The sequence below is a fragment of the Bombus vancouverensis genome, chromosome 5, assembly GCF_051014615.1.
Source record: "Bombus vancouverensis nearcticus chromosome 5, iyBomVanc1_principal, whole genome shotgun sequence".
In the NCBI taxonomy this organism is placed as follows: Eukaryota; Metazoa; Arthropoda; class Insecta; order Hymenoptera; family Apidae; genus Bombus; species Bombus vancouverensis.
In genome coordinates, this window is record NC_134915.1 from 13,710,392 (window position 1) to 13,738,040 (window position 27,649).

The 27,649-nt window shown below is 38.4% G+C and overlaps 1 protein-coding gene across 1 annotated transcript in view; it reads left to right on the top strand.

Moving 5' to 3' along the window:
- Cph (BCL11 transcription factor chronophage) overlaps positions 1–22,608 on the top strand; it is a 48,616-nt gene extending 26,008 nt beyond the window's left edge. Inside the window, exons 2-3 of the mRNA XM_033332834.2 lie at positions 1,191–1,643; positions 16,336–22,608. Coding sequence (XP_033188725.1) covers positions 1,191–1,643; positions 16,336–18,476 — 2,594 coding nt within the window. The 3' untranslated portion in view covers positions 18,477–22,608. The remainder of the gene's footprint in view (positions 1–1,190; positions 1,644–16,335) is intronic.
- Positions 22,609–27,649: the final 5,041 nt, after the last annotated feature.

Here is a 27,649-nt window from a genome sequence, read left to right on the forward strand (position 1 = left end):
AATTGAGCTCGCGATGCCTGCGTAACTGGCGCTGTAATTGAACGCGCTTCAATTATATGCATAAGCATGCGGTAATTGTGGGAATTTTGTGAGATTTTGTGATAACGATTGCTTGAACTATCGTGTAGGAGACGTCTTTTTCTCTTTTATCATTTTTGCAGGAGTCGTAAAAATCTTGATGCATATTGTAATAAGGCTATTTTTGCTATCATAACATTAATTTACGTTTCTACAAAATTAATATATTCTATGGTAAAAAGAGCAATTTTTCAAACCGGTCGTAAAAATTTGTAGTTTGGTCGTAGACTATTTGTTATTGCAATATAATTTGATAACGAAGTATTGTAGGTAGTGAAATATAAAAAACGAGAATATTTCTTACAATCTAATTATTGTCATAAAATATGGAAAGCAGTGTTTCATTGATTTTTTAACTTAATTGGTAATCGATGATACCTCGTTCCGTAGTTCTAATTCTAAAACGCAATCAGAATATCTCTCCACGTTTTAATACGTTCGAGAGAGATTAGAAGCCGTATTTTAAGGGAAACGTAACGGAACAAATTTAATGAACTTTTCATCCAGAACGTGGACGGTGAAAGCGTCACGATAAAATATTGCAAGATGGTGAAATTTTCTTGGGTGGTCTAAAACACAGGTTCAAGAGAAAGGACTTGAAGTATCCTTTTATCTAAAGTGTCTGCAGCTTTGGGCGAATTCTTAAGAGGGTCTTCTGTTTAGTTTCATAGGAACATGTGAGCGACTTTATGTAAGACGCGTAAAACTGGACAGAATGTTGTCAAACACGGAACACGATCTTTGAAAAATTAACTTATAATAAAATACTGAGATCTTGAAAAATTATTTCGAGCATCACGTAATACCTAAGCTTTCTATTCGACAATTTTATCACAATTTGGTTTTACATATTCATATAAACAATACCATACAAAGACATTTATTATAAAAATAACTGGCGATACATCCATTATTACATTTCGAATTTTATTATCTCTAACATTGCAGGTTTAAAAATTACTTTCTAGAATTTCTACGTTTTTATACTATTCATTCAGAAGAGTAAAAATCTACGAACCTTTAACACCTTATACCGCTATTTTTAACTGTTCTATATGCTTTGGAAACCGTCGACAAACAAATTAAGAAAGTGTAATTTTTTAATTTTCCAGCGGAAACCTCGCAAGGCACCACATCCCCAGACACCGTCCAATGTGGGGCATGCAGGGCGTCCTACCCCCTTGGCGAGATCGTGCGGTTCATCGAACACAAGGTGAATCACTGTCGCAGCACTCTTCAAGGTTGTCACAGTCCACCGGCGACTGCGGCGCCGGAAGACTCCGATCCGGAGGATGCGCTCGCCTTGAAGACGGTCGACCAAGACTCGAAGTTGAACTCGGTGCCCAGCATTTCGGCGCCCATCAACAAAAGAGGCGGAGGAAGATTGGAGAGCCCTCCGACGCTTCAAGGGCCCGGTCCGGACGCTGGAAGTCCGATCGAGCTGAAAGCAAGCGCTAGCTCGACACCTAAAAGACGGACAGAAGCTTCCGACGAAGACAAGGAGGATCTACCGAAGAAACCGAAGACGGAATCTGTGGACGCGGACACCAATACGGTCAATTCTGGTGAGTACGTCCCTGGGATTCGTTCATTTGTTCGGTATTAGGTGAATTATGAGGAGAATCGGGTGCTTTTAACACAGAAAGTTAAAATTCTAATTTAAAATACGTAAGAATAAGGTGTATTAGAAAGTATTGAAGATTAGAAAGGAAGTATTCGTCGGAAAATTGTTAAGTTATGATTAGAAAGTGGTTTTTGATTGATTATTTCGAACAGAAAAATTGAAATACAGGTTCCAGGTTCCAAGCAGGTTCCAGGCAGGTTTCAAGAAATGGGGATGAAAAGAGATAAAATGAAAAGTTTCATTCGGGATAGTATTCTGGAGCAATGTAGGATTGAAGGAAGGAATTGGTAGATTTTAAGTTTTAAGTTTGTGCATATAAAGCACGTTATTTTTAAATAGTACTTTAATCATACGTAGGTATATATTGACGTTTTTACGATCTTTAAACCTTTATGCTATCCCGATAAAAGTTATCAGGAATATTCTTCGAACAGAAATGGAGCTGACATTGGACTCGCGGTATCAAGTAGATCTCAACGATATACGCGTTACTAAAGATGCCCACGATGTTTTCACATATTCCGCTTTCAGTTCTGCGTTGGGTCTTCCGAGTCAAGGTAGCCTCTATAAATAAAACGCGAGTGTTCCGGCAACAAATGCTCTCCGTACTCTATACAGCTCCCGAGCCGACATTTCCGATAGAATAAGTAACAAATTACGTTAAATTCGATTGAGAAATCTGCTTAATATAACAACACAATAAAATTCCGATTTATTACTTATTTTCCGATTTAAAAACCGATATCGATATTCTTGGAAATTTCATTTCTCGAATTAGCAATTTTAATGATTTAATTTGCAAACAATTCAATAGCTAACTCGATAACAATAAACTATTGACTCTTCTCTATCATGTTTTCAATTACAAAACTACTGCCATAACTGCTCCTCCTAAAAAAAAAAGAGTGAAGTCATAAATTTTTGAAACTATCCTAAGATACTACGTAGGATTCCTGTCCTTTATTCTTTCATATCTAATAAACCATTGAGATTTTTCGATCACCCAGATGGATGTCTACAAACTTTGCCCTACCCTGCAGCGTGACGGTTCTACGATTCCCTTGACGGTACTCGAAACCGAAATCAGACTAGCGGCAAGTTTTGAAAATAAAATTAATTACGACTTTTCATCGTGGACTATGATTGAAAACCAGCGTGGACATTCGCACGTTGAACTTTTCGACAATGCGGCCACCGATAAAAAAGAGGGCCATGAGGGGCAGGGGAGAGGCTATGGGGGCAGGTTCACCCCAATCCCCGAGCGGGCTCTTTAAATTCAAAAATCGAATCTACCGCGGTATTGTCCATGCTCGGTGAACCACGATCGACATCACATGGCAGCCCGTAACTGTACTTTAAAACTCCCTTTTTCTCTTTCTTTCTTTCTCGCCCCCTCGACCAGCGAATCCAAAACCAGAATTTCACTGCGCAGATGACAGATCGACCGTTCGATGGTCGACAGTCCACGCGACTTTTATCGAATCGATGCAAATAACGCTCGTGGTTGTAAAAATTGTACCTAAAATATAAAGAAATAAAATTTCGTAGCATGTTTCCACATATAGATACAGTCTTCGTAAATTTATCTTATTTTTTATTCGATTCAAAATTACTGGTATTTAGGATAGAAATATTAACGAACAGTTGTGAACTATAATTTTGTCTGAAAAACGGATCATAAATATTTCTCGTGAAACTTTGTATAAATCATGAAAGTAAAAGTTGAAATATTCACAGGATGAATAAAAAATATCCCCACTGTGTTCAATTTTCATAAAGTTCAGCGTCATCTTACATAGCATTTCGTAGGATTATTATTACCACAGTATCGTCATTATGTTATGTAATTTAATAATTCTCAAGGATTGTCCTGCACCTTAAAAATCGAACCACAAAAGTAGTGCGCTCGATTCGTATCTTTTACTAATCTACACTTAAAACGCGAAAAATAAACTTCCTGGCTCGCTATCGGTCAATCTTGCCAATTTTCAAGTTTCCATTCATAATACCCTGATCCGCTAGTTTCTTCGAAATTTGTTTGAAAAATAGGCACGTTCGATGACTGAATGACAACGATATGAAAGGGAGGGTTTCAATTTCGCACCCACTCGTAGGGACGAATCGACACCAGGATCGCGACGGTTTACTCCGATTAACTTCAAAGACACGGCGACGACCTCGAACGAAATTCATGCGGCCCGACGCCCCTGATGAATTGAAAGCACAGCCTTTGAGATTCTTAACTCGGTGCTTACCTGTGCAAATTGCCGCGGCCGGCTGTTTTGCATCGCAGAAATAAAGACAGAGAGGGTGGAAACGAAAGAGAGAAAAGACGGATCCCGGTAATGGTATTCAATGAGAATCGCTGGTCGTTCCTCTGCTCTCTTTCTTACAATTAGCGTGTTTTCGCTTTTGCAAATATTATCACGCTCGCTCCGGAATGATCCGGCCATTCCTTAAGACTTAAGAATCGTTCCATCTTAATTGTGTCCCGTTCGAAAAGCGACGATTATAGGAAAGTCGTGGATGAGAGGGTATTGGCGGAATAATCGTTCGATTGGAACGATTACCATCGATGAAACAACGTTGATTTATATGTACACTACTGATTAAAAGTTTGACATCACTAGGCGTTCCATTGAAGCTACTAAAAGTTGCAGAAACAGATCTGTTATATAATTTTTGATCTTATTACACTTTTTCGAACCAAGTACTTTATTCAAATATTTAACCCCTGATTTAATAAGATCAAATGTCACTTGTGATATAAATTGTGCAATTTAATTCGAACGCTAACACTGTTTCCATTCTTCAAATTGGGAATTGTTAATTAGTGATGACGAATAATTTGTCGTCTGACATGTTTCTACAGCAATTAAAATATCATTAAGCAAGGAATTAATTCAATATAAACGCCTGAAGTCGAGTTATTTAAAATGAGATAAGCTTTCATGTGATTGCTGTTTCGTGCAATAGACTGTATTGTATTTAATAGAAAGAATCACAATTAGATCTTCTGCGTTAGTCTTGAAGTAGCATCGTTGAATTATAAATTAGTAATTATTACAAATAATTAAAATAATTTAATTTATGGTAGGTTTAGATTTTATAGGTTACTTTATATAATTTCATATTTTACACGATAAATATCATTAGTAATCTTTATACTGTAAGATTAAGTAATTTAACACGAACCTAGCATAAATTATTATCGTAACCTATGACCCAACGATACCAATTAAAAACGAATGATTGTTTTTTCATGATATGAATAACAGAATAAATGAATAGCAATGTCCATTATCAATAACGTAACCCTATAATAGTTTACTTGTTCGAAAAAGCTAATAACAAATAATGCTAACTGCATTCAGGAATCCTTTATATACCTTCATATCTATGCTTATTAAAATGCAAAACGTTATTAATTATCATTAATATATAACAGTTATTAGCTACTCACAATCAGATGTATAATACATTATACGTTATTACCTCAGACTCAGATTCCAGTGATACATAATTCTAATTAACTCATGCAAACACAATTCCACATTAAATTACTTTCATCCTACCTGTATACATATTTAAATAGAAATACCAGTTTCTTTATCCCAATATTTATCTTCAATATATTTCGCTATACGTAAAAAATAATCGCTATAAAATAATCATAAATAATAATAATCTGCTATAATTTCTAACGAAACATAGAAGCGCTCTTATCTTCTTTCAAAAATTAAACATTTAGGATTAATTATATTTGCTAGCAATCCAAAGTGACTCGACTAGCTCTTCTAGAGTTAAACATTTGCTACACGTTAAACCAATTGATACAAACCGCAGTAATACGTGATTAAACATCATCAAACATCATCAAACTCGTCCGAACATCATGAAACCTCATTGGAAGATCTCAACCCAGGCGTCCAAATATGTGTTTACCCCCGTTTCGCTGTCATCCCTTCGTATTCGAAGATTTTTCACACTCGAAGGGTTGATCCTCCATCGCGGGCAAACCGCGGCCACCGCTTGATTAATGCAAACGATAATAATTACGCAACAGCTTGTTGATCCGGCGCGAGCGCACCGGTGTGTCTCTTTAAAATTTCATCACGGTCCGTGAAACTCGCTGAAGCATCCCCGGTCCCCCTTTTCTGCTAGGTACGCGGAGAAAGAGCGTTAACCCCATCCTGGTGCTCATCCCCCAACACCGCGTCCACGTTGGACTTGTTCTCCTGGATAAGCCCCTTTCGTCGCCTTTTTTGCCCAGTTTTTTTGTCATCGACCGGCCACGTCCAAAAGCCCAATTAGAATCGTCCTATTGTTTGGCCACGTGGTCCGCACGAGCCAATGCTGCACGAGCACGCACGCGAATACGTATGTGTGAATTCGTGGGATAATATGCGTAAATGTGAGCGAACCGGTTGATCTGCGACATCACGGTGTATCTAGTTTGTAGTTTGTCTCTAGGTAAAGTAACCTGAATCGGAGACGATCGAGAGAAACGAAGTGAAGCGGAAATGGAGCCCTCTAGACTTTAGACTCTGGATCATCTGCCTTTTATTTAGTTTTTTGATGAAGTTCGTTCATGAGTGAAAATGGCAACTGTGTCTTTTGACATAATATTTTAGCTGGAATAAGTGGAAGATGTGTTGAACCCTTTGCGGTGACAGGGTTTAACGTAGTTTGGTTCTCGAAAGAGTAAGATGTTGAGGTTGGTTAACTTGGTATAAGTAGGTTTGATAACATAATAGTGTTATAGAATATTATATAGATGAGAAATTTTTGAATTTTTCGTTTACAGAAACTTTGAATGATCTTGGAAACATGTTTTATAATATGAAACCTCGGAGAGTTTTAAAACTTGTAGACTTTCGCTTAACGCTGATCTTCTAACGAAAAAAAATAAAAAAGTGGTCAATTTCATGCTGATAATTGGCAATACACAAAAAATACAACAAAATCTAACAAACATATACTATTTGTCATCATTTGTGGCATTTATCGTTTAAACTTCACGATAGAAGCTACCAAAAGCTACTTCTTTTAAAGGACTTTCATTCACTTTCACGAACTCGACAAAAATATATTATATCTACCGACGAAGAAGATCAGCGACTCTGAAACCAATACAGAGAATGAAAAAAAAATCTTCTCGCGGTTGTCTCCTGAGAAACAGAAACGTAAGGAGGTGGAGATTGACGTTACAGGGAAAAACGAAAGTTTGGCATGGGGGATGAAGAGGAGGAACCGAGACAAGCAGCGATAATCCGTCGAAATTGACACTGGTGTTCCCGGTGAGATGCAGATTTGATCTATCTGTCACGTTTGTCTGGAATATTAATTCTCGTTCGTGGCCGAGCTTTTTCCAACGGTGGTTCTTTATGCTTCCTTCGCGCGTCCCCTTTTTGAACCTCTTCCATCTCTTTCTATTTCGCTTTATACTCGTTTCTCCTTCTCTGTCATTCTCGTGCTAGCTCGTCTTCGTGGACCGCCCGAGGCGCCACGAGAATTGCTTGCGAATTGGTTGTATCTCAGGGTTTCGAGCTCCTGCAGCCCTTCCGTTCCCTTCTTTCTTCCCTGCTTTCTCACCCCCGCAAGGAAGGAAGTCAACGAGGACGACATAAAAGTGATACACTGTAGCGGCAGTGCCAATACGCGCGACAGTCTTCACTTTTTACCCCCTCTTCGTGTTTTTCTACCAGATTTTTTAAGGATTTTTCCTCTAATTTTCGTCATCGTTACTCGCGACGACTTCTTCCTCGAACGTTTAGTTTCGAGGTGTTCTTACCATCTTTTTGATGGTAACAATAGATATAGCGCGATGGTTTTGTATTGAATTTTAATTAGATGACAAGTAGTTGTTGTTAAGTTGTTAATTAATATTCTATATACCGTGTGAATCTTATAGACATTGTTTTTATTCCTCGCAGTAAAAAAGTCATCAATTTTTCGAAGAAACCTCTCTGAACATTTTTACAAAGTCATGTTTGACTAATCCTTCGCACTGCACTTCACTGTATCGTATTGTTTCAACCCATATGAAGCAGAAAAATGAAGAAGGCTACTGACTCGTAATGTTTCTCGTTTTGAAACAAATCCTTGGTCGCAAAAAATTTGATAAGAAGAATCTACTTAAATCGTTGGTCTTGTCACACGAGTTATCAAAGTATAAAGGGTTGGTAAGTTTCCATTTTACACGACCTTCTTTCGGTTTTCAATTTTTTCTCAACCCTTTATCCTCGTGCCCTTGCCAATCTTCTTTAACAAAGACACGTTAAAAAGCTCGCTACAAACTTCATTTGTCTTCTTCCTGGCGGCGAAGGTTCAACGAAGACAATTAAAGTGTCACAGTCGAAGACGAGAAAGTAACAGCAGCAACGTTTCAGACTGCTAAGATAAACGCGTCCTCACTTTGCCTTTTCTTTTCGTTTCTTTCTTAAACTGCACCATGTTTGGCAGATGAAGCTGAACGCAATAACGCGCAAACATTCGAAGAAGAGCAATATTTTTGGCACGCGCTCTCTTTGGAAATGTTGTTATTTCAAACAGAAGAACACAACGTTCTCGCTTCGAGATTCTTTTCTTTCGTTTGTTTGCCAGACGAGAGAGTTAATGGGCACCGTGGTCCATTCTTGACGTTTGCGGTTGGACAGGGGAACAAGGGACATAAAGTCTCGGAGAAAACGCTAGCCAGCCGCGTTGCAACATTGTAGTGACCACGAGAAATACAGTCGCGGGAAGCTTCGAACAGTATGTGGGTTTATTTAAAGAGAGAGCTTCGATTCATGAAAGTTTCAGCGATGTTTATAACATATAGTGCATTTGACAATAGATTGAATTTAATGCTTTAATAAAATTATGCTTGGAATATGTTGCATTTCAAAGAAAAAATCGGTTCATCGTATATTTTAGAGAAGCTTTTGTGCGAAAGAAAATATATGTATATCACTTTATTCCATAAAGCACATTAGTCAGAAATAATAAGACTCTATTGAGTTTATTAATTTTGATATGATAACTGTCGTGTACTTAATACGATAGAGAAATGGAAGGTTTCTATAATTATCTAATCATGATATTCTGTACATGCTCTGCATTGTATTGCAAATAACACCACTATTATTTCCACATTTCTGTTGTAACTTTTTGATAAAGCTTTTAAAGTGTTTTCTTTGAGGAACATTTTCGCATTATATTTAGCCGTAGGATACAGTAACAAATTTTATCCAAAGACTCGTGGCACATAATGTGGCTTATCAATTTTTCCTCTTATGACCTATATATCTCATCTTGTTTAGATCCTCTAACAGAAATTTATTTCGTAAAAGGGATTAATCCAAGAAATATGAAAATAAGACATGCAAACTTGATCGAACATTTCATTCAGCAAATATTTCCATAAAATTACAATCCAGTTCAGCAAATAAAATAACCAAACGCGTACAAGTACCAACATGTTAATACACTTCTGAAACTTTAAATAAAAAAAAATAAAAGACAGAACTATCAATCTCTCAATTAACAGAATGTTAAACGAAGAGTCGCAGATCAAACGCTATATTTAAAATAATACTACGCTTACGTACATTAAATCTGGAAGAAGTTGAACGTGACAGGCGAGACGCAAGACTCGGCAGGACCTATTCAATTTTACGTGTCTCCAAAAATCAGGTTTCTTTACATCTCAGACCGATCTCTACAGATCCAAAAAGCAGTTCGTTTCGAATTCTACCAAAGCTATTCTCAAATAGAGGTACGTTAACAACAGTCGTGATCACCGAGCGATAACTATTTCCAGGATTTATTAATTATGAAACGATAATTACTGGCAACGACTATTGATCGTCCAGAGGCGATTGTTTTCGGAATTTTCGGTCGACGAACGTCCCGTGGACAGCACGAAAATTTATTAAAACGATACAGTTTCGTCGGAGGAAATCTTCTCGCTTTTCAAACCGGGCACATCTGCTGTTCGTCACGTCACCACACGCGTGGATACGTGTGTGTACACGCATACGCCGAAAGCCCTTTAATCCAGAATGGCGTGTGACAATATTAAAATATCGATTAGCCAACGTATGCGGCGTATGCACTTTGTCCTACGTACAAGGGTTGCACTTAAAAGGGACAACGCGCGCCGCATCGCAATCAGGGATCAGATTATGCTTGTTCGACAGAGATTGACCGATTGAAACTTTGCCTCGCGGTGTTTCATATGAACATCAAATGAATTTATTTAATAGTTTCAAATTTTCCACTTTCTGTATGCGGTTTTCTTCATTCTTAACGTTCTTCTTGTGAGAATCTTTCGCATACACAAAGCATAGGAACGTAATGACGTTACAAACAGTGGTTTTTAAATTCGCGTCATCTTTTCGCGATGGATGAACTTCCAGAAGCGAGTCATTCGTTTCTTGAGAATTCAATATTCCTCGTGGACTTATGCAATGAAATTAAGGAATTAATAAAAAGTAGAATTGTCTAATTTGGCTCCTGGAGGCTCAGTCAGATATTTTTTTAGAATTTGACTTGCTTCTTTCATTCCTGCCAGGTTTGTGCAAAGTGTCAAATTGAACGTACTCTTTGACGTTGTAGTTGACCTTTAATCGTAAACAGGTTGAGAATTTTTATGCACTTATGAAAAATTTAAAGAGCCGAGAATATGCAGAATTCATGTCATCTATAAAAATATATGAAATATTCAAAGTAGAAAATATGGTTTCCAAATATTCAGCAGATAAATCTCTATTTACGATAGACCCTGATTTACGATAAACGTAACATTTGTGAATATTGAATATTATTCATTATGCAGTGAATGTTTTCCTTTAAAAAACTTTCTGGGTTTATGAATCTATTTTTCAGCTATGGTATATTAAGAATACTGAAATTACGAAAATCAATAAAAATGAACTTATTATATTTCCACCTTATTGTCTTCATATAGTATGTAGCACATGCAGTAAAATATATAAAATATTGTATTATGAAAGAATAACTTCCAATTTCATAATTTTTCCAAAAGTTTGTAAAATGAACACGTTAGAAGTCTATGAGAAATGCGTTTGAAAAAAGCGTATTGAAGAGACGAAGAATATTTGGAAAATTATTTCGCGGGAACTATACCCACCGATTGAGGGTAGCTAGGTTTCGTGTGAAATCTTCCGTGAAAGGGTTGAAAGGAAGTATTCGTAGGATGACCAGGGTTTGGATGGTCGTTAAACAATGGCATTCCGAACGATTTGCCCGTAAACGTCGCGTGGGCCAATTTGTCGGGCAATTTCTGAGGAAAATCGTTCGGTCACTATCGCGAGCACCGGAAGAACATGTATTCGTATGCGACCACATTGTTCGTTATTTGATCCCACGATACCTCCGACGAATTTAGCTTTTGTCATCAAATCGTATGTCACATATATTTAGTATTTAATATATTAACAAAATTCTTTAGTAGATATTTAGTTGCATATTGTTTGATCAAGTTCTCGTTCAAAGATACGATTATTGTATGATAGACAGACAAACATAATAATAAGTTATTAAAGTTTATCTGCCTTTTTGTAAAACGACTCTTTATGTTTATTCATGTAGAAAATTTCATAAAACGCTTAAAATGTACATATTGTACTAAATTTTTATATTAATTCATTGTAATTTTGAAGTTACGGAGAATTGTTTCTCAATAGCGTAGAATGTAGAGACTCGTTATTAGCGCAGATCTTCACCGGCGACCGGCTCGTTATAAACTGCTCGTCACACTCTGATCGGACTCGGTGATCGACATCGACGGTTAAAAGACAAAAGGAAAAGCCGGGCCCTTTCGGAAAAGCCGCGGCGGCTCGCCGGCTCGACAACGTCATGTGTATTGGCTCGGCATACACGCACGAGGACATACACACTAACAATAGAAAGAGAGAATTAGTCTAGAACTAGATGATTCGGTCATTTACGTTCTCACAATATGATATGTAAATTGAATAATTAAATTGTATTAAATTCTTCTTAAAATTAACCTTCAATTGAGGTTGTCGACTCATAGGTGATCGCACACGTATTTAACATTTTCTAATATGTTATATATCATCCATTCTATGTAATAATGTGAAAATGTAATTCTTGCAAACTTAATAATACCCAAGACGCGCTAACTATAATTTTAATATATAGATAATTTTCTCATTTTCTTTTTGTTAATAATTTTTATACGCCAGCTTCATACAGAACTTTCAAATTTCCAATGATTTCCATAGCCGCAGTACTTTTTTCGCAACACCATTCACGTTGTAAAGTGGAACTCTATAAATCGTGATCGATGCGCTTCTCTATCGGCCGCATCTTCAGTAAGGGCAGAAGCATCCATAGAGAAAGAAGATGGTGGAAAATCTAAAGAAATAATCCTAACGGATGGCCGGCCGCGACGTTTGCATATGAAAAGCGTCCGCCTGTGAATCGATACACCTTTATTATGCTCGAGCACTTGCTTATCTTCCTCGGTGTCGGGTCCCCTCTTCAACGAGTTTGAGGGAACTCGGCAATATCATCGACTTCCGGTCGACGAAAGCTCGCCCGAGGGCCAGACGCGTGAAACAATATGCCAAATTTTCACGGTTTGCCACTCGATGACCCCTCATTTGTGACGTGACTCGTCCCTTTCTTCGCTTTCTAATTTTCTCCTCGCCGGGGTCAGCCAAGTTCGCACTCGAAAAGGTTCGTCGAATCGATGACGCGGTGAAAATTAAGTGGTTTTTCTTCCTGTTTCTGCGGTATCGCGCTCCTTTGTTTTACCGCTTGTCGAGATAACCGTGTAGCCGTTTCAGTTTTGTTTGGAAATTCTGTTTAATGATTTCTACAAATCGAAGTTACAAGCTGTATCATGAAATAAATTACATCTTGAAGTAAGCTGTGCGAAATATAAGTAATATTGGAAAAATATTCATTGTCGTTGAGAATGTTATCGATAAATACGTTCTGCGATAAATGGAACGTGAATGTTTATGTACTTATGACAATACACGAACATGTACATAATATGCACAAAATCTTTAAATTGTCCAAGGTAATGAACTTGTTGTAATTGTTAACAGGTGCATTTTTAGGCGTTTCTAAGTACATTGCAGGTAAAAATGTATAACAGGTAACTATAATAATTTGTAATAGATAGAACGAATCTCTTCTTAATTACTATTTCTTTAGTTGTGTCCATAAAAATACAATATAAATTTGTATAAAAATTCCGAATCTATCTATCATCATTTTCCCCTGTACACTGCATATACGATCACGTTTGAACTTCAGACTTCAGCCTCGAAGCCGACGCAACGTTGGTAGACGTTGGAACGAGGTTATCTGCGAGGAATCACGGTATTTTCCCTCTTCCATTCCGCGAGCGTTTCTTACCACGACGCGTAAACGCAAACGTAATCGTGGTGAAAGGTCAGCGAGGCGGGGAAGAAAAATCTGTCGCCCACCCGGCAGCCTCGTTATTCTACTTAGCACCTTGTTACACGCGGCGATATGTGTTCTATTGTGTATTGTCGCGGGGTATATCCTATCGCTTATGAAGCTGACGTCCCTCGAGTTGTTTCTAATTTAATTTAGGATTCATTGTTTACGTGTCCCATTGTCGCCGGGATCCGCGCCAGCGTGATTCATTTATTGGACATCGTTGATACACGCTTCTGTGTGTTCCACGCGGCTCTCAAGCAGTTTCTCTTGAATAATTTCAGTAACGAGACCGAGGTGTGACCAAAAATCGTATAATTCGTTGTTTTCCTGTTCCATTGGTATTCGGAATTTTTATCTCTTTTTTTTTGGAATATTCTACGCATTCATCGTGGTTTCAATGAATGGCTATGTGAATCGTTCAGAAGTTATGCGGATCGACTTTATAAATTAAACTGCGTGCAAGCAGGATAATTGCAAACATTACTTTGTAAGAACTTTTTTGAAATTTACAGTTATTTGCGCTATTCTCTTATGATCAATAAATTTACGAAAATGTGGTTTTTCTGTTGAGATGTAGAGTACTAATTGCGTATCTCTATAATGCGACATTCATAACTTTATAAAAAGCGGAATTGATCAATTTAAGTTCGAAAAAGCTCATATGTATTTGGCACTAAATGCTTGCTAGTAGTTAGTTTCTTTATTGCTTTTTATAAATAATCCATGATTTTCTTTTCTATTAATTCACAGTTAATTTAAAAGACATTTACGATAGAGCAATATGAAACACCGTAAGGTATAACTAGCACTGAAAATAGAACAATCTACATGAACTTTAGAACCTGATCATTTTATTCGCAAGTCGTACTGCTTTTATACGATTTAAAGAGAATTCAGAAGAGTAAACGATCGACGAGAACGTTCCGTTTGGTGTAACAAACGACTCAATTCGAATGGAATAAGAAACTTAAGTAAAATGTAAGGTCTTATTTAGAGGAGGTTCGGCTTTAAGACTCTCGCTTCCAGACTTCCTTCAACGACAAAGATCTTCCCCTATCTCGAACAGCCATTTAATTAGGGCCGCTTTTATTTTTCCCAGATCTTTTGTCTCTCCGGTTGACTTTTCTTCCCGATGTTAAATCAGTCTGAAACGGTATAATAGGTGAACCGATCCCCGACTTTTTAATTTTCTAACACGCTTCTCCTCCACGTTCGAACAAACTGTAATTTTTTGCTTATGTTGTATTCTAACACTAACTCGTTTATACAAATCGCAGAACTTTTCTCCCAATATTTCATTGAAATTCATAAATATATTAACTCCTGATAAGTATGAGTTCACGATTCTATAACATATGAGACAAAAGCAAGTGGCATATTGAAGAGATAAAGTATGCTTTGAAAGGAATACAATTTGCTAAAAATACATGTCATTGTTTAAAAGATTCGTCAAATATTCAAAGTCACGGAACACAAATATAAACTTCAATTTCATGTATCTTGAGACACAGTATGAATTATTTACAATCCTCGCTCATATAACTTAAATTGCATTTTTCCTCGTTCGTAATCTCAACTATCGTTACACCTCAAACGAAATATCTCTCTGCTTACAAATTCCACATCGCCTCTCCACGTTTCTTCCAAACAAATTTAATTCACGATCACCCTAACCTCCGGAATCACGAGTTCTTCGAATATGTCCCTGATCCTCCGTTGAATGGCATTTCCGCGGTACGAAACAAGGGACCATCACAACGTCTGTTCCGCTTTCTTTCCATTTTTTTCTCGTCTCCTTTCATCCTCTTTTACGAGAGGGTGGCCACGAATTAATAAAATCCTACGGACACCCTAGCACCGCGTAAAGCGTCGTCTCCGGAGCGTGAAAAATGGCCGAAAATCTGATATTCCGGATTAAAAACATTGAAATTCAAAACCAGTTCCTCCCGCGGTCGTCGACGGAGCGAGAGGCAGGGTCGAGAAGTCGTTAAGGGTCAGTTTCAGTCTGAACCGATCCCCATTCGCCTCGAGCCAGCCTTTTCAACCCCCCCGACTACGGAGCATCGTTGTCGGGGATATTATTTTTAAGCCCCCGCGTGGCCGCAATTTGACACAGCCGCGCCGTTTGAATTCCGAATTCAATCGGCGGACCCGATTTCTATCCCGATTCCGCGAAATTAAGGGTGCCTCGAAAATTGATAGCCAGTTGAACTTGCTATATACGTGGGTCGGACACACGTTAGACACACATGTTCTCGCGGTGGTGTCGCCTTGTCCCTCTACAATTTTGACGAGAGATTTTTTCCCCGTGTTTCCATATATCATCGTGGTTCACGGTAATCTTCTGGACTGTTTGATGCGGTTGCAACTTATCGCACGCGTGATCGCCCGCAGGAGTGTTGCTTCGGGGTGAAATATTTTATGCGATTTTCGATCCTTCCTTATCTTAGGCGTGATCAAGGCTTTTTGAACAGTTTTCGGTTTTATACCATTTTTCGTTATTCGGAATGTAAATACCATGTCTTTTACGTCACGGAAATAATCAGTCTTTTCTTGTACATAGACGATCGCTGATGCATTTCTGTATCTTTATATGTGCAAGTAAATTCATGCAGACATTCATCAACGACCTCTTCTTTTTTTTTTTTTATGGGGAAATCCTCATGGACACACACACACACACACACACACACACACACACCCGCGCTTGGAAGCGGCAGGGTAGTGTCGAACTATACCGACTAAAATCCCACAGTGGACCGCCCGACGCTCAGCTGAAATGCCTGGGACCCATTTCGAATTACTGCCGGAGAATCATCAACGACCCTGTGGACTTGTTATATTTTAATTTAATCTAAAATTTACCGAAGTCGTTCCCCTCCGCATTAAGTATTAAATATTCTCGTTTTATAAAATAAAAGCAACCCACAAGCTTCGAAATCCAGAAATTTTCGGAGATTCGTGTATCGTTGCACTGTTTGTGACGAGAAAATGAATTCCTTAAAATTAGGAAACCTTTGCACCTTGTAGCTGTTCATATCAACATAGTCCCACATATTCCTAAAATACTCGATTTGTCAATTTACTATGAATTAACGCTATATCTTCCTTCAATGAGTTCTTTTCCAAAAATCTATACTTTCAAGTATTTAACCGAGACCATCTACATTATCTTGTTTCAGAACCACGATGGCTGCAGTGCTCGCAGTGTTCCAGAAGACTATCGTCAGCGTGGGAGCTGCTCCAGCACGTACAAAGCGTCCATGGCGCCCGTCTTTACACTTCCCCGTCGTCATCGACGAACTCCTCGTCGAACACACCCGCGCCAAGTCCACCAACGCCCACACCCACTCACACGCATCACCTGAGCCCACCCAACCACCTGAACCTAAGCAGTAAATCCACCGGAAGCTCATCCACGGGAAACTCATCCGGCGGCACGAGTTCCAGCGGCAGTAGCAGTGGACGACAACAACTTCAATCCTCAGCGTCCCTTGTTGGCGATCCGCTTCACAGTTTTCTAAGGTTACCTCAACACCTCGAACGAAGCTTCCCACCCATGTTTAGGCCGGACTTTTTGGCCTTGAATCCTCTGGCCGGGTATAGAGGCCTTCAGGAGCTACAGACTGCCACGAGAAACCTCCAAAATCTTGGCGATCCGCTTCGAGGTATGGACGGTTTAAATTTGGGAGATCCCTTGGTCCGTAGTTCATTGGACTCCTTGAACAATGCCCGGAATCTGGCGAACCTGGCCGAACTGTCGCACGGCCGTGGCCTCGCCGGACAGGCGCATCCTCCTCCACTCGAGGCCAATCTGGATTTTTACTCGGCGCGCCTAAGGAGCCTCGCTAATCCGTCCTTAGGCGCGGCTCCACCTAGTAGCGGTAATTCGACGACGAATTCGAACCCACCGGCCCCGGTACCGCCTGTACCTGTACCGAGCGCAGCTCAACAGCAACAACAGCCGCCAGCAGCACAAAATCACAGTCAACCTGTCGAACCTCCCAGTCCAGCGTCGAACAACGCTACAATACTGACACATAACAATCACCAAAAGGAAAATTCGCCGCCCTGCTACAGTCAGAGCCCGATTGGTCATCATAACAATAATAATTCGACCGATAGCGAGAAGACCAGTCCACCTGTCGCCTCGACACCCATCATAACAGACTCCGTATCAGAAACGATTTACTCGTGCGAGGTCTGTGACAAGAAGTTCCGTTTCCAGTCGAATCTCATCGTGCATCGAAGAAGTCACAGGGACAAGGAGAGACAGTATGGACAGGATGGAACGCAGGATGGACAAACGACGCCGACGAGGTGTGAAGTTTGCGAAATGGAGATTCCAAGCTTTGCCGAGTTGAGGAAACATATGAGAAAAGAACACCAGGAGAATCTGAACGCGGCTAGTCCTCAAGGGAGCGTCGAAACCGTTCCGGACGATGGTTCCAGTTGCGATGAGAATATGGATCTCGATGAAGCGGACGAAAACGAACAGAAAGGAGAAAGGGAAGATACCGAAGAGAATACACCAGAGGATCTGAGTACTACTCAAGGTCAAAGCGGAGAAGAAAGCAGTGGTAGAATAGAGCAGAAACCTGCCAGTTTAGTCGGTGATTTGATGGAAAAGTTCGGATTAAGTAATATCGCACAGTACTCGGAGGCTTATAGGCAGGCTCTGCAGGAGAACCACCGGGGCGGTTTCATTAAAACGGAATCGCCGTCTAACATGACCAACTCTCTGAACAACAACAAGGAGAAAGACAGCGCGTTATCGCCCACGAACTTCAATTCCTCAACCACACCTAATATATTCTCTGGTCAGGGTTTTCCCAGATCTTCGGGGCCGGACTTCGGTGGCCTCTGGCTACCGAGTCCTCATTACCTAGAAAACAATGAATTCCGTAAAGCAACGAAGGCTACCACGTCCAGTTTAGCCCTTCAAGGTTTACCAAGTCCCTTATTGAAAAAGGAACGAAGTGGCAGGAACGACACGTGTGAGTATTGCGGCAAAGTATTCAAGAATTGCTCGAACCTGACGGTACACAGGCGATCTCACACAGGAGAAAAACCGTACAAGTGCGAGTTGTGCTCGTACGCGTGTGCACAGAGCTCGAAACTGACCAGGCACATGAAGACACACGGTAGACACGGGAAAGACACGTACAAATGTCGCTTCTGCGAGATGCCATTCTCGGTGCCAAGCACGTTGGAGAAGCACATGAGAAAGTGCGTGGTTGTGGTGCAGCAAGGTCCAAAACTAGGCATGCCATATCCTGGTAGCCAAGACGAGGACTCCTCGTTGAGTACCAAGGACACTTGATCTTGGAACGGAAGCCTACCGCCGATCCCGCCACTGTGGCCACACAGACCACCATACCCGGTGTACTGAAGAGGGGATCTTCTTCCTTGGAAGTGAAACAGAGGGCAAAAAGGCGAATCCTGGACGAAGACAAGGAACCTTAAAATGTTCAGACGAAGACACGGTTGCAGTGTACTCTGAATAATTTTCTCTGGTCAAATGTCCAGGATCGTCTCTCAGTGTTGGAGGAGGCGGTAGGTCGGTGAACGAGGAAACAGCCGATCGATGTGACCTGGAAACGGTCCCGGCAATACAAGGAATGTATATCATTGTATAAACGAAGAACAACGACAAATGTCAGCCTCGAAAGTTAAAAAGCCACGTTTGAGGATTTCAAGATGAAAAAGAAAGGTTTCCGAATTGAAGGAAACCGAATATAAAGAAAAATTCAAACTGGTTCAATGAATAAAGACGATTTTAAACATTGAACTGGAGAAACGAACGAATGGTTACCACTTTGCGAGTCTCAACAGAACTATTTAAAAGAGTAAATAATTATAAATAAAGAAACTATAAATATGAATATATATAAATATACATATTATATACATAAAGAGTATAAAAAAATATATAAATGTATAAATATATACATAAATATAAAATCGCGAGAGGATGAATTATACAAAATATAAATATTATACATAGGATAATGAACATAGTAACTTTATTATTGCATTTGAAGATTATTTATTTAATAATGATAGAGAATATTATCGCATATTAATACTGTATAACGTAATATATGTATATATGTGTAATGGAGACCCGTGTTCGCGTGTATATGTATGTACATTACGTTATATAATATGAAAAAACCTGCAACCAGTTCGTACGTATAGCGTTTAGGGTGAAAGGTCGAGAAGAGGGGGGAGAGAGGAGTGATTTAGAGGGTTAGGAGGGGAAAAATAATCCTTTTGTACATTGCACCGACGACGTCGCTTCGGTACATCAAGCGTCCGTCTTTGTTTTCTAAGAAGAAAAAAAAAAAAAAGAAAACGCGAAAAAGCCAGAAAATAAAAATGGCAGGTTATTCTTTTCCATCGAGAAGAAGAATAATCACGTGAGCGATTTCGAAGTTATCCTTTGTGTATGTATATAAGCGCGAAACATCGATATTCGAAAAACCTCAAATCCACCCTTAAATAATAATTCAACAGCGTTTAGCTATCGATGATTAGGAATACAGAGAGTATTTGATGTACGATTAATCGTATACAGCGTGAACCGGAAGTGTGCGCTGCGTTTTTTCTAGATTTTAAGCTCCACCCCTGATCCTATGTAAAATATATCATAGTACTTTTATTGTCTATTAATATTATCTAATATTATTATATATGTTTCCATTATTGCTTATTATTAATATTATTATTGTCATTATTAACATTAATTATTGACTTTATTATTATTATTACTATTATATTATTATTATTGTCATACTGATTATTATTATTATTATTATTATTATTATTATTATTATTATTATTCATTGCAACTATTATTAACGCGGTTACAAGCGACTGTAAGCGCTGTCTTCATTATTTTATCTCCGCTATTATTAAATTATTATCGAAGATGATGTTTTACATGGTTAAGAAGATGCCAAAGTTGTTTAGGTTTATCGGCGCGATGATCGTCGGCCGAAGATGTTCGTCGAAGGCTCTCTATCGAAACTTCTCTTTGTTGTTTTTGCGATGGCGCTATGTTAAACGGATTTTTAAAAAAACGCGTCTAATTAACGTTCGATAGCTAGTCATAAAAATTTGTCTATTCACGTTCACAGGAAAAAATCGAATAAAAATGAAAAGAAATTAATGCAAATAATAAAAGAATTATAACGAAGAAAATAAAAATAAACAAAAAGAAAACTAAATTCGGGAAAAATAATGCCGATGATTTGGAAAAAAATACGATCTATAGACGTTGAAGAGACAGTTTTGTGGTTGGCTCGTGTGAAGGGCGTTCGAGAAATCTTCGACGGTCATTTTGCGGTCGCAAAACACGCTGGCGCTATTATTATAGCGCGTTTGTTCGTTGGTTATATTTATTACCGTCGCGGCTGATCGGATATCGCGCGGCTTTCGCAGGATCGAGAACACGGATCGTTGATCCTGCGAAAATCGTCGTGTCCACCAAGTGGCGCGTCCAAACGATGCGACGGTTGGTTAACTGATTATCCTTTTACTTTCTCCGTTTTTTTCGTTGGAAGAAACCGAAGACTGAGGTACTTACATATTGTATTCGCACGATCGATGCATCCAGCTTTCAATTATCTTTCCTTTTCTCTTACGTTCCATTATACTGCGTACTGTATAGTTCTGTTTTTTTCCCTTTCGTTTTTTTTCCTTCGTTCATTTCGTTATCCCGAAAAACGCCTCGTTGTAAACGTTTTCGAAGGGGACTGTTCCTAAATAAAAAAAAAAAGATGATCTAGGCAATAAGATAAAGAGTAACTGGAGTATAGTATGTGTGTGCGTTTCTCGATTTTTGTGTATGTATGAGTTCGTTGAAACTGTGCGTCTGCGCGTTAAAGGAAAAAGGATCGAACGTTAGTTTGTTCAATTTTTCCGTGCGTTGTGTATTGTATGAATGTCAATAACGAGTGAGTAATAAAGGGATAAAAGGAGAAAAAAACTCATATCAAGATAGTTGTCTCGGTGTTAGACGTGTACGGCCCTAGGTAAAAGGCAAAATGATAAAAAAATGAAAATCTCGTTATCTAGTTAAAGAAAAAAAAAAGCGTTTGTTAGATTGATTCTGAAATACGTACATGCCAGGCTCCGTTTATACGATATATTGTAAATATATGGCACTGCCCGTAGCAAAAATGGGAAACGAATACAGGGAGGTGGAGAACCGGGCGGAGAATAAGGCAGACGAACATGATCGTCGGCGTTCAAACGTGAGAAATAAATAAAAATCATCATAATATTAATTGCATCAATCTTTTTCGTGCACACGAGAACGCGTTGTTTCGTTCATCATTATCTTCGAGGATGTTTGTTGGCCATTTTATCGGCACGTGAACATTATAAGAATACGAATAATAAAAGAGAAACAAATGGGGCAATTATCTAAAAGATGGATGTTTCGTCCTTCTTGAGTGCTTTCGAAAAATTTAATTCTGTAAAACAGCAAGAAAGAATTAAATCAAAGGAACGGTAAAAAGAAAGAAAAAAGAATTATAAGTTCACAGAATCACCTTAATCCGTGAGACGATGCGACGAAACGCGCGCTTCGTTTCCAAAAGTTTCTCTCGTCTTTCTTATTCGAATTCATCCCACATAGGACCAAGTTCCCTGCCTCACGAAGCGAACATAGGAAAAAAAAAGAGAAAAAGAACACAATCACACACGCAAATCTCGCGGCGGGCGATTCGATCGACAGGAGACGATGAGTAAATTCGCCGCGAAAGTGGAATCTTCCAGAACGAATTCCAGACGACGAAAACTGAAGTTTCTTTCACGCGGATGAAGTAAATCGTGTTATTTCGCCTCGCCGTGTCCTGTCGATCGATTTCTAACGTTTCTACACAGGGTAAACCACGTAAAATGGTAAAAGATAATCCCAGACGAAATAAAAAATAAATAAATAAATAAAGCGAAGAGCAAAACGTCAGAAGTATAGCGAATTGAAGTATCTAGACAGTTAAATAAAATAAATAAACGAGAAAAAAAATATGAAGAGGTATTTCCTATAATATAGTAAGCGACAGGATGGGAAATGAGCCACACGCAAGATGAACGCGGCAGGATGCGCAGAAACGGAGGCGAACAAAAACAGTCGGTAGCAGGGAAATTGGATTTTTAGCATGAAATCTTCTGATCCAGGGTAAAAATAATCCGAAGCTCGGTTTCTAGACACGGTATGACTGGGTTTTCAAGACCTGCCAACACTTTCGAACACTTTAAACAAAAATAAAGTAAAATGAAAAATCAGAAAAAACCGAGGATCGACATTAAGGCAATACGAGAAAACAAGGCGTCTTCGGGCAAAGACTGGCCAAAGTTCGCGACACATCCTTTGACCAGATTTTCCACGGGGAGGTCCGTAATTATAAACATAGCAGATACGGTGTATGTCTTGTGCGATTCAAATAAACCACATTGTTTTTAAATAATTCGTGTTATATTAATATACTCCCATTCTGGTTTTTGTATTAAACATTATCTCTATTAATTCTCTTATAAATTAATGTTCTTCAGATTGGTTTTTGAAGTGATTAGATTCATTAAGACTTCCACTGTTACTGACGCATACGTTGCGTCTTATCAATTGTTTCAATAATATTACTGACATATTCGTTTCGGTTAGATTTTTGTCTTTCAACATTGAAATGTATATTGCGTAATAATAATTATTTGGTATCGTTATCGATTGATTTTTGACAGTAACTCGCTCAAACAATGATTGTTAACGAAGCTGGGTACAATAATATTCCTTGTAAAAAGAGCATATTGTTCCTGAGAAAAAATAAGATTTCAGTAACAGTAAAAGGTATTGACTCACTAATTGACTTATAGTAATTCCAAAAAAATGTTATTTTTAATATGTTTACATAATTTCAGGTAAATTATTTTCACGATTAAATTTATATCGCGTGATCGATAGATAAAAGATATTGTACCAGATTAATCCTATTTTTGATTGAAACGGATAAGGGCGGAAGATAAGTATATATCAATGAACAAAATTTATTCAAATAATTTTTTTCAACTAAGTAGAATCTTTAACTCAAAAACACAGTCACAATTATAATTCATATAAATCGATATCAATACAATTCAAGAAATATTTCTGAAGATCCTCAATTTATAATCGTTAACTGATCTATTAAACTAAATTTAATATTATTTTATATGACAAAAACTTTAAATATTTAGAAAAAGAAATCTTAAAAGTTAAGATTGAGTAATCAATCTTAAATCTATATGGTGGATAGTATAGAGGAATATAATATAGAATAACGAGGAATTGCTGTTGCAACCCATCAAATATATTTAAATAAATTAAATAAATATAAGTATAAATACTGTCAAGATTAACTCCGTTAATACCTGATGATAGCTTTTACGATAACTCGGAAAGTAACTCAGATAATAATTTGGACAATAACTCGGACAGTAACTGCTCGCTCGCGATCGCGTCTGTTTATTTATACTGATCGGGGGAGAGTCGGAGAACTCAAATTTGTCTTTATTCGACGGTTGCATGTAGCGGCAACGTTGTTTTGCCCGGAGTTTATTTATCATTACGTTTTATGCGTCAAGGCTGTGTCAATGTCGCGAGGCAAAATAACAATATGAATCGCTCTCGATTCGCATCGTCCTTTGACTCCTGTGCCGCTACATCTAAATCAAAATGTTTCGGTCATCCACGACCCAAAGGTATCAGCCGAGGATAAATTTCAATTCATACGATCTCGACGAACGATCGTCTTCCTCGATTACAAGAGCGAATTTATGCGAGAATAATTGATCGATCTCACGCCAGATCTCGATACACCTCCGCTGGCTATAGAAAGCTCGTTACATAAATTGTTTAACTCCTCTCGAGCCATTACTATTGGACGCTTATTACGTTTATTGCATAATGCATTTCGCAACGTGTCTCGCGTGTGCGAAACCGCCGCGTCGCGTGAACCCATCGCCTCTGCTCTGTCCGGAATCAGATAATCGAGCTATTATTTCTTATTTTTCTTTTTAATCGATTTCTCTGAGCGATCGTTAAATTCATAGTACGGGGGAGAACGTTTGTTGGAAATGAGCTGTACGCCATCTCACGTTTGAAAGAGGTATCGATGGACAAGGCTCAGGTAAGAATAGTTCGCCTGCACGTTAAGCCATGGGTAGTACTGTAGCGCGTATCTGGTTGCAGTACCACGGGGGTTGAGCACAGTTTTCTCATCAGGTAAAATTAGATAAAATTGTGTTATGTTGTAGATTTCTGATAGTTAAGTATTATTAAATTGATTAGTAAAATTATAAAATAAATTCGTAAATAGTAAAGTAGCAGAAGAGTTAACGAAATCGCGTTACAGTTTGGCATTTAATATATGAACAGAATAATAATAAATTCTCACAAAAAATTTGTATATTACCAAATGTAAAAAGAAATTATGCATAGTCATAAAAGTTTAGAAATTTGTAATAAAACGTTCTATATAAACATATTAATCTGAATTTTACGTATCGTTTCTACTGTCCTTAGTTTATTTCTTGGAAAGATATAAACTGATATATACTAATTTTTCTTTTTCTTATCGCGATTGTCTTAACCAATTATTAAATGTTCGAAGAAAGTCAAGTTGGAAATGAAAATGGGGAGAATTCTATATTTCAATTTCGCGGATAACATTAATTATCGTATACATCCATCAACGTCTACGCTTTCGCCATAATATATATGAAATCACCGAATTTTTTCCCACATTCAATAGTCGCATTCACATCCTGAAAAAGCAAAAGGATTCAAAATAGCAATCACGATAAATCCTATCCAACATGAATCAACATTTCATATTTACATCTACTTTGCTAACTCCACGGATTTTTTGCGCAATAGAACAGGGGATGGCTATAAACGCACACTTCCCTTTCCTCCTCGCTCGTACATCTCCCGAAGATGTCAAAGCCAAAATTACACGTCATAAAGTTCGAAATGCGGCAGTAACGCCAGGGACAATCCGTCGTCGGGCGCGTAATCGAAAGCCAGGAAAGCTCTCTTCTGAATGCGTTCGCGCCCAGCCGCGCCTCCCTGTTTCGTGGTAATCGACTACGGCATGAGGCAAACACCAGCCGCCATGCGAATTCAAAGTTAAGACAATGCCGTTAATTTTTGGTCGGTCCCATTGTTCCTCGGGGCACAATTCATCTGTCAACCGGTACCGACTTCTGCCTGCAGACTCGACGTTACACGATTCAACGATAGATCATCTCCTTCCTCTATCTTACTGTCCACCGTGAAATCAGTTTTTACCCTATCTCTTCCATTATTCGATTATTTTTACGTAAAATGACTTGTGATGAGTTTTTGAAAAAAAGAAAAGAAGAAAACGAGAAGAGAGGAGGAAGACAAGAGAACGAACGAGGACGAGGTGACGAAACTCGCGAGGCGTTGGTCAATAATTTCACCAGCCGTTTGCACGGTCGTTTGAATGCGTGTTAACTATGGTGACGTCACCACAATGGCGGACACTAATCTCCACGTCAGAAGCAGAGGTGCCCCTGTGCTCACCCCAACCACCAACCCTTTCTCGTACGCCGCTATCGTCCCTGATCTGTCGGTTTTCCGGACAAAATATGTCAAACGCTCAACTCCCACCCCATCCGCGTTTCCGGCGTCGCGTCGCCGCTTCGTCCGCATCCGTTCGTCGCGGGCGTAGAAAACAGCGCACCAGCAGTCAGTATGATAAAAAAAAAAGAAAAGGAAAAAAGAGGAGAGTAGAGAGGAAGGCAGAGAAATGGAGAAGGACGCATATAATTTTAGCCTTTTATCGTGACGTTTCGTTAGCTATTCCGAGTTCGTCGTTGACGTTTAGTTTTGCCGAATTTTTAGGGATTTCGGGTGCACATGCGTTTTAGGAAACAGAGTCGAGGTCTTCTTTATCGCGATGTTTCGACAACCGAGCACGAAGAACAGAAATTTTCTTTTTCGTTCGCATTTGTCTTTTTCTTTTTTCTAAATTTTATAATTCTCCGTTGCCGTTAACCAGTTGTATTCTTGCTGATTAATGAGATATATTTGTATACTCTTGTTCGTTCATGTGACAGGTAACAGAGTCGACAGCAACGTTTACCTTCGACCAATTTTTATTCTGTTTTTCAGGCGTTTTATATGAATTTGGAAAGATCATTTGTAAATGACTTATTCAATTGGTTCATGTCAGCTGATTGGGATTTTTTTTATTTCTAAGTAGAGATGCGAAGCTCATAAAAATAATAGATTTCAAATTTCACCTGTTTATAATTACAAAAGATATATCGGTGGTTTCAGTCGAATTACTAACAACTTGTATTCGAAATTGCTCTTTAAAAACAGAAATAATATTCAACAATAATAAAATAATAGTAAACACGATCCAAAATAGAAATTTTCTCAAATTCTGCGTAACAATGTCTTGCTATTATTACGTGAATTATATTGACTCGGGCATTCTCCAACGAATGTAACCATTAATTGCGCGTCCTAAACTTAGCCCAGTCGAATCTCTGTTAAAATTAAACTATCGATTTTCACCTACGAATAATCTCAACGCTGCCGAAAATTTGAGCTACATTGTTAACACAAATTTCTGTGCATATAATTTGCAAATAATATCAAGGATACTTTCGAAACTAAGATTCGAGTATCGATTCGCAGTGTTTTCCTATTTCGTCCATACACCTGAGTTACCTGAAGTACAGCAGCAACGTAATACACGGTTGCCTACTAATAGGTGGTACACTTCCCTACAAAATTTCAACCCCTTACAGAACCGGTCCGAGGGTAAGTTAGAGACCCTGCATAGAAAGGGATCGCTGTGTTTAAAGAATGCCAATAGAGCCGTGTCGTTCTTTGACACGTCTTTGACAAAAAAAAATAAAATCTTAATAAGATTCTAATTTTAATAGGAACTATTATTCTAATAAAACCAATTCTAACAAAAATTAAAATTGAAAGTCTAATTTTTGTAAAACCTTTCGCTTCAAATAAAAATTTCGGACGTATTACACGTTCATCTTATACAATATACATTCTTCATTATTATAATTTAACTAAGTTATCTATGACGAACAAATATATTAATCTTGTCAAGTATCCCTACAACATAATACACGACTACATTTTATTATTAATCATCCTCTTATTCCTCTCTTTACACGCTATGAACCTTTAAAGCTTACAACAGTTAACCCTAAAACCTTAGACCTTTCTTCTATATATATAAGATCAATTGCACAATTAATTTTCTAAACCAAACGATACCACACCACTCAAGCATCGTTCTCTCATTCCTCGCGATTGCTCCCGAGAACGCGTTTATTTCCCTTTAAATGGCCGCCATTTCGCTATCTCGTCAGAGACACGTATGATCTCGCGGCCGTTTAAGCGATTACGTTGTTCGCCGTGTATATCTTAATGTCCGGTATTCAGTT